The 13,998-nt window shown below is 38.9% G+C and overlaps 2 protein-coding genes across 3 annotated transcripts; both read left to right on the forward strand.

The window, feature by feature from the left end:
* Positions 1-528: 528 nt before the first annotated feature.
* On the forward strand, positions 529-3,949 carry LOC144199887 (homeobox protein Hox-C10a-like). The gene is made up of 2 exons (XM_077721775.1): positions 529-1,571; positions 3,640-3,949. Exons 1-2 carry the CDS (start codon positions 932-934, stop codon positions 3,912-3,914), a joined length of 915 nt encoding a protein of 304 aa, XP_077577901.1. The 5' UTR covers positions 529-931; the 3' UTR covers positions 3,915-3,949.
* Positions 3,950-4,013: 64 nt separating this feature from the next.
* Positions 4,014-11,522, forward strand: hoxc9a (homeobox C9a). 2 transcript variants are annotated; one of them, XM_077712238.1, is made up of 3 exons: positions 4,014-4,680; positions 9,622-10,127; positions 10,842-11,522. In XM_077712238.1, exons 1-3 carry the CDS (start codon positions 4,601-4,603, stop codon positions 11,084-11,086), a joined length of 831 nt encoding a protein of 276 aa, XP_077568364.1. In that variant the 5' UTR covers positions 4,014-4,600; the 3' UTR covers positions 11,087-11,522. The 2 variants fall into 2 exon arrangements, with proteins under 2 accessions (XP_077568364.1, XP_077568374.1); XM_077712248.1 differs by lacking the exon at positions 4,014-4,680 and having other exon boundaries at positions 8,172-10,127; positions 10,842-11,521.
* Positions 11,523-13,998: the final 2,476 nt, after the last annotated feature.

Consider the following 13,998-nt stretch of genomic DNA (forward strand, 5'->3'; position numbering starts at 1 on the left):
ATAATACGAGGGTACATCATCGTGGCCCAATTATTCAATGTGTTGTGTGAATTATTCATGAGCTAGTTAACACTTGTGTGTGTTAACAAATAAACGACAAGTATATTATTACGTGTTGTACTTTACTCACCCATTTTCACAATAGTAATTATTGAATACTTGAAAAAGGGGGGAAAATCACACCCGGAAATAGAATTGTACCTTGGTTAAAAAAAAGGACCTCATGGATTAAATGCGTCAATTTGAAATACCTAATAGTGGTAGGTTGGAAAAGCATTATTCAAACTGCTTGTTTACTCGATACTAGTATCTACCTTCCTGAAAATTGGAATAAAGCCAATGTAACCGTAAGGAAATCGAATGTATAGTTCTAACTTGGTCTTGTTTATGTGGACATATTTTAAAAATAACCCCCTGCAATGAGGTGGCATGTATTCCCTCCTTGAAATCGAATCTTACCTCAATATATTGTCGACAAAACAAACTGTCATGACCGATCAATTCATCTCCATCAACGTATTTCCGGTACCGCTGCCCTTTCAAAAGGACCAAGGACGAAGAAGGCCCAATGTTTTGAACTTGAATGGACAGAAATGGCCGCAAATATTGTCGAAGACATGTAGGCAGGCTAAAGAGCCTTTGTTTGGCAGGCTGTGGCCTCACCGTCGCGACCGCCTCCTGGCCACTGGGTGTCGCTCTTGCTCCACGGAAGACCACTCACCCTTCCCAACTTGACCGCGTTGACGTCACGTTAGTCTGGAGCATCAAGGCCACTTCCACGCCGCTATTGGTCTGAAAATCACATGATCAGGTCTCCTAGCATCCATAATGATGTTCCTGATATATTTTTTGGCGCCCCCCTCCACCCCAAAAGATGTCAGCATCCTACTGTCCTTGTTCTCTCGGAAAAATCCACAAGCGGGGCTGAAAAATGTCATGTCCCAATAGTAACTTCCTGATGGATTCCTTGATGGGCGGATCGTCCTCATATCGGAGTGACACTTACTCCGGTGGGCCCGGGATGTTCACCCACGCCACCCCGGATTACGGCTACTCCGGTGCGGCGAGAAGCGCGCTGCACGCCAAGACGGCCCCGTCTTCGCTCTCCAAGGCGGCGGCGGAAGAACAACTCCCCGCCGGGGACCTCCCGCTCGGCGGCTTCCACGACGGGCCATACCTGCCCGCCCAGATGTCCGCCTGGAGCCCGGGTTCCAAGTCCGTGGGGGATTCGCAACCTGTTGCCCCGTGTTTACAAGCGTGCGACGTCAAAGAGGAGTCGTTTTGTGGCCGCTATCCGGATGACAGCAATCAGAGCAAGGACACCGCGGAGCCGGCCGTCTACATCCGGCTGGGGGACAATAGCGGAGGCGGCCCCCAAGCGAGCGCTTCCTTCCAGGTGTACGAAGGGGAGAAACGGCATCGACCGCCCTCGGGCTTCTCGCTCGCCCGCTTGGCCGCGGCAGAACAGAGCCCCGGTCGCCAAGCGAGTCAGGTCAATGACGAGGGTCCGAGCAGGAAACACAAGGCCAAGAGTGACAGCTGCTCGGATGACTCAGATGGCGAATTCAAAGGTACAACCACATTTCCCTGGATTGCACCCCTATAACGATTAAGTGCGGAGATAGATAGCCCAGTAATGCAGACTTGAGCCTTCCCACACTAACAACAACAGCAGTAGCCTGGGGCATTAACGCCTTTGCATTCATGTGACAACGTGAGAGGAGCATTTATCGTGACATAAACACACACTACACACACACACACATGCACACGTACACTGTCACTCTTTCACTATACTTTAAAAGTGTCATCGTCTATTCACGATTTTCAATTGTGTTGTCACCATGTATTAAATGTGGCATATTTATTGTGATTATTTAAAGGAAAAAAATGCCACCGTGAATGCTTAGGTTTGTTCATAAGACGAAAAATACTCATCTGCGGCCAATCGTTTACAGGACCTCTCCTAGGAGATTTATTCAATTCACGGTTTGACACTGCGGCCACAACGAGTTACATTGCTGTCTCACACTATAATTTCGTCCTTGATGGTTACAGGACGAACGAAAAAAATCACTCGTCCAAATATTTTCTCTTTGCGAAGCTTGTTTTTATTTTTTTCACCTTTCACTGTTGATTGGAATTAATATTTCTCGTACTTATTTGTGTGTGGGTGTGTTTTCGTTTTGGTGTGCTTGTGTGTTAAATGTTTTGGTGGCTATAGTGTTCAAAGCAGTAATTATTTTTAACCACTGTGGTGTGTGTGTGTGTGTGTGTGTGTGTGTTTAAATGTGTGTGTATAGGCACATAATTGTTAGCGAGCTCCTGTCAAGCATATCTCCTATTTTGGGGGGGATATCTCGTTTTACCAGCCCCACATTTGTTTTATTTTGCTCTTTAGAAGGCAGCAGCCTCACACAACACTGTTGGCTCTTGTGCACTAAAGTCATAAACCTTAATAGGAGTCTGAGGTCCAACACCGACAGTAAAATAAGCACAATAAGGGCGCTTACGTGCCTCGTCGTAATTTCATCCAATTACACTCAAAACAGAATCATTGTAGCAGGAAGTATGTTCGCTGGTCAAAATAAGAACCCATCCCCAGGTACAGCTGCATTTAATTAGCATTAATATTATTATTGATTCAGATTTTCTCCTTTTCAGCCACCCCTTGGGACTCAATAAACACAACAACAAAGGTAGCATTACCAGTAAATATAATAATATTGTTATATAAACCTCCCCACAAAAATATTTTGTTTACCCCAGAGGTTAGGATGTTTGTTATAGGACACGATTTAAAAAAAAAGAATTCTACTTAAATATTTAAAACAAAATGGATTAGGCCTTTGTTTACCATAGAAATGCTTGCAAACATTTGATATTATTCTACGTAGATGGCTACAGCTTGGATTGATATTCTTTATCAAGACCGTGAAAAGGCTGGAAAAAACAGACAATACATGATCCTAAAGGATTTTCTTTACCAATTAGTTGTGATGACAACTAATTTTTTCAACTTCTCAGCTTGATTTATTTAAAGAATCCACATTAATTGGAATGAACAATGTATTTTTACGTATTGATTTATTTATTTACATATTCGAGGCTTTTTCAATTGTTTATAAATACTTTATCATTTGCGAGTAAGTTGTGTTGACAGACAAAATATGGCGGTCTGATTAAGACTCATGTCAAGCATATTTTGTAACCAGAACCATATAATTTTAAATTTGTTTTTGGGTAATATTTTCAACAAACTCAATATATATATATATATATATATATATATATATATATATATATATATATATATATAACTCAATATATATAGTGTGACTTTTTTGTGTGTGCATGTGGCATTTTTATGCTATTTACAACTGCTGATTGAGACATTTTAATGACATTTTTTATGTTTGATTTTGATTTAATGTATATTCAGAAAACAAAACTAACATAATCGGAATTCCAATAGGCCATTGAATATGGTGTGTGTGTGTGTGTGTGTGTGTATGAAATGTATAAATGTGTGTGCGTGCGTTTCTCTATTCATTTTTACATTCACCTGACATTTTATATATGCATTATGTCATACAGAGATTGAACCAGAGTGTGTACATTTATCTTCACTCGAAACAGATCCTTCCGCTGAAAAGACAACCGGAAGTTGGCTGAAAGCCAAAAGCGGCCGGAAGAAGCGTTGCCCTTACACCAAGCACCAGACACTGGAGCTGGAGAAGGAGTTCTTGTTCAACATGTATCTGTCTCGTGAGCGCCGCCTTGAGATCAGCCGGAGTATCAACCTGACCGACAGACAGGTCAAGATCTGGTTCCAGAACAGACGCATGAAGCTCAAGAAGCTCAGCAGGGAGAATCGCCATAGGGAACATGGCGCCGTATATCACTACATCTAGAGAAACATGCAAGCGCGCGCGCGCGCGCACACACACACACACACACACACACACACACACACACACACACACACACACACACTCACACACACACTCACACACACGCACGTACACTTCAATTCAATTCAATTCATCAAAAGTATTGACACACTGAAACACAAGAGGCGTGCCTTAGAAGAAACTTTTTTCGAAGCACTCAATGACTCATGAATTTGAAAATGAAAAAAAAAACAGCAAGAAAAAATGATTTTGCTTGAAAGAGATGCCGACGAGCTGCGTGACGTCATGGCGTAAAGCACGTCGAAATAACACACCGAGGAGCAACTTGTTCTTGGAAGGAAAAAATGGAAGAAAGAGAGGAAAAGAAAAAGAAAGCGAGCACATCAGGCCACTTTTAATAGAAGCGAGATACCATATAACCTTGATTTAAATATTATTCAGGTGACCACAATAAGTCAAGGACATAAAAATCTAATGTCAGCTTCGCCCCGGAAAGCGTTGGGGGTGGATTTTATGATGTGCAAATATAATGTGCCGCAGCAGTAAAGATGCGCTTAAAAAGGTGCGCGGAGGAGGGCGAAGCTCCACGAGGCTCAGTCCAATGCTGCAAAGTGCAAGAGACACACTTGGAGGATGCAGACATGCACTCTAAAGAAAGATGGAGGCTAAAGATAGAAGATAGATAGATGGATGGATGGATGGGGGGAGAGACGGAGGGGGACACGTCTGCATGCCAAGAAACGCACGTGGAATGGAACAAGTCAAGGTAGGACTTTTTTTTCCTTCTTCTTCTTCCCTGTCTTCATTTTCATGCTAAATGTTTTCATTTCCTGTTTTGGGCTGAGTGCGATTCATCTCTCAGCGGGTGTTTGCTATTTGACAGCTGTGTAGATGTGCACGCCTGGTGTGTATCTTCGTGTTGATACTTTACGATGATGGACTTGCTGAGTCTCATATTTAGTGCACATGCATGTATGCTTGGCTGGTTCAAAAGCGAAGGGTACTGGTGTGTGTGTGTATATGCCTTGGATTATTTTGCGCAACGAAAAAAGAAATAAAGTGGCAGAGTGTGTGTGTGTGTGTGTGTGTGTGTGTGTGTGTGTGTGTGTGTGTGTGTGTGTGTGTGTGTGTGTTTGTGTGTGACGTACGTATTAGGCTATTTTTTTGGTTGCTATTCCTTCCTTTGTCTTTCAGCCGCTGGCTTTCTTTTTCGTTCCCATCGTGTCGTGGATTTTCCCCTTTTATCACGCAGCTGAAGCGTGGTTTAGGTAGTTTCATGTTGTTGGGGTTATTATGGCTGTCTGACTCGGCAACAAGAAACTGCCTTGATTACGTCAGTTCGTCTTCATCAAGGGCACAATTTCATCTGAATGTCCTCTCAAAGGTCGACAGAAATGTTCAAGAAGAAGGTTTAAGGAGCTTTGATGTTTGTTTGGGGTTTGTGTGGCTTTTCTACCTTCCTTAACTCGAGTTGTAAATAAAAGGACTCGTGTATGGAGACGGAAGCGCGAGTGGAAGTGTATGTGACGCTCGGATGAACAGACAGGGGAAAAAATCAATATGTCTGAGGCTTTCAATTGAAGGTGCTGGATGCTTGATGGAAGCCAAACAATGCTGACAGGAAAGCACGTCTGTGTAATTGCAATATTTACGTCGAGCCTTTTTTTATAGCTTGGTGTGGTCGTGGCTGTGGTTTGGTTTTTAAATGTCTTATTTTAAAATGCATTTGATATATTTTAATAACATGTGGCAACATCATTTAATTCTAAAGGTGAACTGATTGTCCAGAATTATGAGAATGCATACAACATAACGAGATGTATTTCTTGTGATTTCTTTTGAAGCAGGAATTAGCAAAAATAGAGTGAAACGGTTTAAGAATATTTATCCTAATCGTACACAAAGTGAATATGAAATGTACAACTTCACCGCAGCTTTAACTGGTGTTTTTTTTAATTATGAAAACCAAATAACATTGAAATAACTCTATTTTAAGGTACGTTTCCTCATGCATTCACTCATCAGGCCAAGTTGAATGGCCTAAAATATTCACCTAAAAATATCAGTATAAAACGGTCATGGTTACAAATCGCAATCATTTTTCATCCGAAAAGAAAGCAAAAAAACAAACTTGTATAACAAATATGTCACAATGACATGCTGTGCCCTAATCAAATTAATGACAGCTTCCTATTTATTACAAAGTATGTGCCATTTCTCTAAAAAGCAGACAATCTCTTGACTCTTCAGGCTGAAATGTTCTCACGAATTCAAGTCATGTGCATGGCCCGCTTGTTGTCACTCTTCTTATCCTGTGATTGCCCTTAGATAAGTGAATCCATGTGGAAATCCATGTGGATGTGTTCCTTAAGATAAGGGAACGAGTGTTGTGTAGTTGCTGTTGTTGTTGTTGTTGATAGTTGTGTTGTGTGGTTGCCCCGTGTCACTCGCCCCCCGCCCCGATCTATCCCAAAAGTTTCCAGTGACAAACTGGCAGGCAGGCAGGCAGGCAGGCAGCCAGGCAGGGGAACAGTCTGGAATCCAAAGTCACTTTCATTCAGTGCCGTGAATGGCAGTCTTCTTGTGGAATGTATCAGTGACAAAGACTTTTACAGCGCCGCAAACAGTTCCCCCTAAAACCATATAAACATAAAGCCATTCTTTTCACTTTGTAGTGGCTCGCAGGAAGTCAAGCCCTCGGACGCTCACTTCCTTTTTTTTTGGGACACTTAAGCAGAGGTGTGACGGGTAGACATTGCAAAGGGGGGAAATAACGTAAAAGCACTTGGAAACTAACATGGACGGATGCACATTTCACAAATTAGATTGCTATGCATGCAGTTCTATATTCGCTCCTAACAATAGCAATCCAAGACACAAAGAAGACCGCCTCCTCATTGGTTTAGTTTGGTCATGTTCATGCTATGACAATGAAAAAAAAATACAAGTACGAGGGCAAAACCTTTTATTTATTGAATTATATTATTAAAGTTCAACTTTAGTTATTTATATTTTCACATTCATCTTTTCATGGATTAATATTTTTCAACATAATTAAAAAATACTATTCAATAAATGTATACTTATTTTATATTACTTAGATTTTTAAAATCCCACTTACTTTTATTTATTCAGTCTTTTTTATTATCACTTGTATTTGTTTTTTGTTTTTTTAAATAATTAGCTTTGGTCCACTATAACATATAAAGATCTCGTCATGCACTTGCAGGGTCTTTATTTATCTCAAATAGGGTCAGCTATATCAGTTCACCACAGTGGCTGTGTCATTCTTTACGAAAACACCAATGCATTCAAGTGAAAAAAATAGTAGTAATAACCTTGACCAATCTTGGAGGCTGTTGGTCAAATTTTGAATTTACCCCATTTTGCATTCTCTTTCCTTTCCTTGCCCCTAAATTTATCACATTGGTTGAATTGTTGTACACAATATGAATCAGTCTGGTTCACTTCTGGTTAAAACAAATGCTTGTTTTTTTTATTTTATGGATCAAATGCAGTATGAGTGGTTGTTTTCATTCTGCAGTGTATTTGAATGGTATTGCAACGTATAGCTTGAAAGCTGCGGGTAGATATGCAGTATGTATGCGTAGTATTAATTTGAACTCGCTGTTTGGTGACAAGATGGATGACAAACATGGTTGTTTGTTTGTTATCCTATGTGGAGTATGTGACTTGTATGAGTTGACTATGTGGAATGCAAATACTGCTGCATCAGTAAGAAATATGAATATGAAATATACTGTTGAATATTTGACACCCATGTGGAATTAAACCAAGAAATTTGCAGTTAAAGATTCAAAATATTTGTTTTGATTGCAAAAGGCATATCAAAAACTAGATAACGGTGGGGTATTAAAATTCAAGTGAGCGTGAAGAAAGTAATATGTCCAAAGATATATCACATGACTGGTGAACACTGCCCAACTGGGTTTTAATGGCAGCTCCAGAATAAGCAGACGTAGACCTTCAACCTGCAGGAGAGAAAAAAACATCTTATAGAAGTGGAAAGAATTTCTAGTGAGTCCATCTGGTGAAACATTTGACTTGCTGTCTGTCTGGCCTTTAACGTTGCATGCTTGAATCTGAACTCCATAACATATGAATAGAAATATACATACAGACAGGGGAAAATGACGTTATTTTTTCCTTCCAACTCGTTATTGCTGTCACATAAAATATTTAACTTTTACTTTTAACACCACCAATATTTCAATAGTTGTCTATATTGTCGTCATTTTTACAATTGCAATATTTCCGAATATGGCCTTACAAAAAGAAAAAGAAACAGACATTGACTACGTTGAAATAAAATTTGATGAATGGACAGAAAGTATTTTATTTGTAGGCGAAAATAATACATATTTAATATATAATAATTTATTAACATGAAAAAACAAAATGCACTTTGACGTCCATCACGGGGAACTTGTAGCAGCATGAGAAAAGCGCCCCCACCCCAAGAAAACCCCCATCTTAAATCTTAAGATTAAAAGTTAATTTAAATTTAATGACGCCGTTAGTCTAATTGTAGCCCGCATTGCAGCGTGTTCTCTTACCAGCCTTGCGCTGTTTATTTTCTTCCAGGTCCTGCTAAGTGACAATATATATAGTAGTATATAATCAAAGCGGTCACATTTATTACAAAAAAACGATAGTATTCCCCTTGTGCGATTTTTTTTCTTTTTTTAAATCTAACCAAGCCTATGTACTTCATTTTGTAACCGCAATGTTTTCGGCCTCTGCGTGAGCGTGAGTGTGTATTTCACATGTGCTCAAGTATATAGTTGCGTCGGTTTTTATGTCAGTAGGGGGACTAGAATACTGGCTTATTAACGACACGTTTATGAACAATCAAATGGCCGTCGTTAAAATTTATCGACAGGCATTTAAATACGAACGGCCACTATGTGGAATATAGCCACACTAGTGGGCTCCCTGTCAACAATGTTGAGACCCTCTTCTCCCTTGCTATCTCCCCGGACCCCCATTTTAGGCAATGTCCTTGCGTCCTCTTGAAAGCGATCTACGTAAACTTGTGCTGCAAAAATTCCTCTCGTGTCGCCATAACTGTCAACACCGTTCTCCTTGTAAAGGAATACACAACATGCACTAATAGCTCCTAAAGTTTAGTGTTTGTGCAAAGAAACACGTTCAAGTTGCAATATTATCTACTGCAGCAGTGTCAAGCCAGGAGAGTTTCCGCCCAGACAAAGATTGATGACAACGTCAAATAGTGCCGGTCTCGCTTTCGTATGCAGTGTGCGCATGAATCTGCACTGCGACTGCACATATAGGTCCTCCATAAGCACTCCCTCGTCCGATTGGAGTCCTTAGTAAAAACAAACAGACTCCTCGTTTGTCGCACTCCCTTTCAGGATGAGCGCAATATGCATAAAAAGTTGTTAAATCCGATTTAAGGGTGCGTGTGGTTATCCGGCGGTAAGTGGCGCATTGATCCGCCGTACAATTTTGATGGGGGTAAATACAGTCACGTGAGGCGGGGGTAGCCAATCGGAGGCAACCGAGCTTGGAGAAATAATTACCTGCCTTGATTGTTCTATGGCCAGATAAAAAAAAGTACACATACAGCCCATATAATAATCGGATGCATGTAAACGAGTCGGGGAAGCTTCGACATGTCGACCACGGGGCCCATAAGTAATTATTATGTGGACTCCCTGATCAGCCATGACACCGAAGACGTCCTCGCAGCGGCAGCGGCGGCGGCAGCCGCGGCGACTCGTTTCTCGGCACCCACCTCCCACCCTTCCGGTCCGCGTCCCGCGTCTCTGGTGCCAGACTGCGGGGACTACCCGTCGTGCAGCTTCGCCGCCAAGCCGCCGGTCTTCCCCACGTCGTGGGCCCCGTCTCAGTCCTCGGTGGTCTACCATCCGTACAGCCATCAGGCTCACTTGGGCGCGGACTCGCGTTACGTGCGCTCGTGGCTGGAGCCCATATCGGGCGCGGTGCCTTTCCACGGCTACCCGGGAAACGGCAGGCACTTCGGCTTGAAGCCCGACGTCTTCCCGGAGCACAGGGCCGGCGACTGCCTCGGAGGCGCCGGCCGGACCTACACGGATTATCTCTACTGCTCGTCGTCGTCGGATGTGCGGGACAAAACGCTGCCGTCGCCCGAACCGGAGCTGCTGGCTCCGGGCAAACATAAAGAGGAGAAGCCTGAGCTCGACCCCAGTAAGTGCAAGCTTCTTTTACGCCAGGTTGGGCATTTTTTGTTGTTGTTGTTGCTTGCAACGAATTCGTTCGTAAAGGGGAATTATACACTCGCCCCCCTTTCTAGTGTAGGCTTTAGGAACTATAAAAGACAAACGCTACTGCAGGGCTAATAATACAGGGGCTATAAAAACCTCACGGGGCTGTAAACATGCACAGAACCGCACAAGCTTGTTACATTTTGCCACGGGGAAATCATATAAAGTCATCTCCCTTTTTATAACTAGTTCATTTTTACAATTGTTATTATTTGCTAGCATTTTGACTTGTGGGTGAACACACTATGGTTTGTTTGGCAGTGAGTGACACTTCAGCCATTTTAGGCCCAACATGAACTCAAAAGTCAAGCTTGTTTGCACTGGATAATATTCCAAGAGCTACAACAAATATCGGAAAGTCATGCTTGGAATATACATTCACAAAACGCGAGGAACATCACTGGGTGGGTTCCCGCTTCAGTGAACTCTAGCTATACTTTATGGGCCAATAAAGTGAATAAGTGCATTGAGTATTTTACGATGGTGTTACTCGCAAGTTAAGGGGACTTAAGCAAATCAGTACATGCTTTGGTGAGCCCTTTGGAATAGACTTATATATTTAAAGGACATTATGGGCTTGCATGCAGATTCGCTCCTTCTTTTTCTACTTGTAAATAGCCTCTGTTTCAAATTGCAGATAATCCGGTGGCCAATTGGATCCACGCCCGCTCTACCAGAAAGAAGCGCTGCCCTTATACCAAGTACCAGACTCTGGAACTGGAGAAGGAGTTCTTGTTCAATATGTACCTCACCAGGGACCGCCGCTATGAGGTGGCACGGGTCCTCAACTTGACCGAAAGGCAGGTTAAAATCTGGTTCCAGAATCGGCGGATGAAGATGAAGAAAATGAACAAAGAGAAGAGTGACAGCAAGGAACAATAATAATGTTTTGGTGAAGACCCATGTAACTGTCTGAGCAGAACCACTATATGGACAGAACCCATGCAGCCAGTACCCCTCCTCTTTATATTTATCATTTGCTCATTTTTAACCCAATTTTCAAAACGGTTTGATGCTTGTTATTTTTCTACGCAAATGTTTGTGTCCTTGTAATGATCAAAAGAAAGACAATTCAACATTTACACTTCAAAACTTTTTGTAAGGGAAATTCTAAAAGTACAATTTGGGTGTGTAATAGCACTCTGAATTGAGAGAATACTTGAAAGTATGTGTTTGACACATCCATAATTTAAGTTGTGGGTGAAGTATTTTGTACAAATCATCTGCGGTTGTTTGTCTTGTTTGTAATTTTTGTGATAGTTATTGTGTATCTCTTTTGGACTGTAATATGCTATGCCAATTTAAATGTAAAATGTAGATAGATATCTGCAGATATAAAAACATAATCACCCAAACTAATGATTTTGTGTGTTATTTCATAACATCATATATATATATATATATATATATATATATATATATATATATATATATATATATATATATATATATATATATATATATATATATATATATATATATATATATATATATATATATATATATATATATATATATATATATATATATATATATATATATATATATATATATATATATATATATATATATATATATATATATATATATATATATATATATATATATATATATATATATATATATATATATATATATATATATATATATATATATATATATATATATATATATATATATATATATATATATATATATATATATATATATATATATATATATATATATATATATATATATATATATATATATATATATATATATATATATATATATATATATATATATATATATATATATATATATATATATATATATATATATATATATATATATATATATATATATATATATATATATATATATATATATATATATATATATATATATATATATATATATATATATATATATATATATATATATATATATATATATATATATATATATATATATATATATATATATATATATATATATATATATATATATATATATATATATATATATATATATATATATATATATATATATATATATATATATATATATATATATATATATATATATATATATATATATATATATATATATATATATATATATATATATATATATATATATATATATATATATATATATATATATATATATATATAATTACTTTTTTGTGTGTATGTGGCACGTTTATGCTATTTACAACTGCTGATTGAGACATTTTAATGACCATTTTTATGTTTGATTTTGATTCAGACATTTTAATGACAATTTTATGTTTGAATTTGATTCAGACATTTTAATGACAATTTTTATGTTTGATTTGTAAATGTTTTTGTTACTTCTATCCACCAAGTGCTTCCACTCACACATCAAATGTGGTTGACGAGGGGTGTAGTTCCTGTAATTGTATTACTTAACAGTTGTCTCCCCGCAATTATTTTGCCCTGTACATTCTCTTTTGCATTTCAGGGGGGCGTAGCATGTTTCCATTTGATCTTTTAAGATCTAGTGTGATATGAAGGCATAGAGAATATTACAAGAGTTTCTGTTTCTTCTCACCTAGAATCTAAATTGCCTTTTTGTGGCTACGAACAATAAAGACAGGATACTGAGCTTTCCAAAGTCCAAACCCTGTTCATTTCCGCTCGGACACCCTAAAAAAAAGGGCTACTATTTACAACCCGACGCTGGAGCTCGCTTGTTTGTCTCAAATGCATGGCAACAAAGCAAACTGCAGCGAACGGCTAGACGTCTGGCCTAAATGACTTTATGGTTCTATTTGACGGAGCTGCAGGACTCGTTCAAAGGAGTCATGCGCACCATCAGTGAAATTTCGACCCCCCTCACGTCCTTCTTACGGACCAGCTGCAATCCACACACTCTTTCAACTGCACACTATCATATAAGTGTTTCAATTAAGTGTACATTAGATGTGAAAAGAGTACATCGTTGCTATCTATTTACCAACAATCAAAACAATTGAGAAAATGTGGCACTAAAGGCTCCTGTTCAAATATTGTTTATATTTGGCAGATGACATCCACGCAAAATGGCGACCCAGTGACGTGATGAACAAATCGGGACATTTTGTCGGTCGGTCCTATTGTTTGTTATCTGATTGGTGGAATCGAGCCAGGTTGGCAGGTAGTAGTGGCCATGTGGACGCTAGATGACGCTGTTGCTCCGCGTTTTGAATGTTTGAGCTGTTGTTGGCGTGCACACTGTGTAGCGTCCACCAAGAGCTTTTTGTGGCCTGTCTTGTAAAAAAAGGAAGGCAAGACAAAATGACACCCTTGGTCGGCGAGCGGATTTCATGGAGCCGGCCAAAAGCTGAGCTTTCAAATCATTGCTTTACAAACAGCAGTTTAATGGGTGTGGAAACATCTATAAACCCAGTGAACATATTTTTTCTTGATAGATTTCTTTTTTCTTTTTACACACAAATACAGCAGGATTGCAATTTCCATGATTTAACTGGTTAAAAAATCAATGTGTATGAATAGTATATATATATACTGTTTCTGCAGTAAGGGTATATGCATATTTAATATATATACATATATACTATATCTATAGGGGTGTTTCTGTGCATTACACACCTCAATACAGTTCACACTTTACAGTACTATTTATATTTTCCTATGTAAATACTTAATATATATGACGTTTTTAATCATCATTTGAGCACTGCTGAAATTCTGCTTGCAATCTGATTCTCGCTGATTTTCACGTTCACGTGTTTCAAGTCTTTCGAAATTAATATATTATACATTATCTTTTCAGTTCGTAGTACA

The sequence above is a fragment of the Stigmatopora nigra genome, chromosome 1 (assembly GCF_051989575.1).
Source record: "Stigmatopora nigra isolate UIUO_SnigA chromosome 1, RoL_Snig_1.1, whole genome shotgun sequence".
In the NCBI taxonomy this organism is placed as follows: Eukaryota; Metazoa; Chordata; class Actinopteri; order Syngnathiformes; family Syngnathidae; genus Stigmatopora; species Stigmatopora nigra.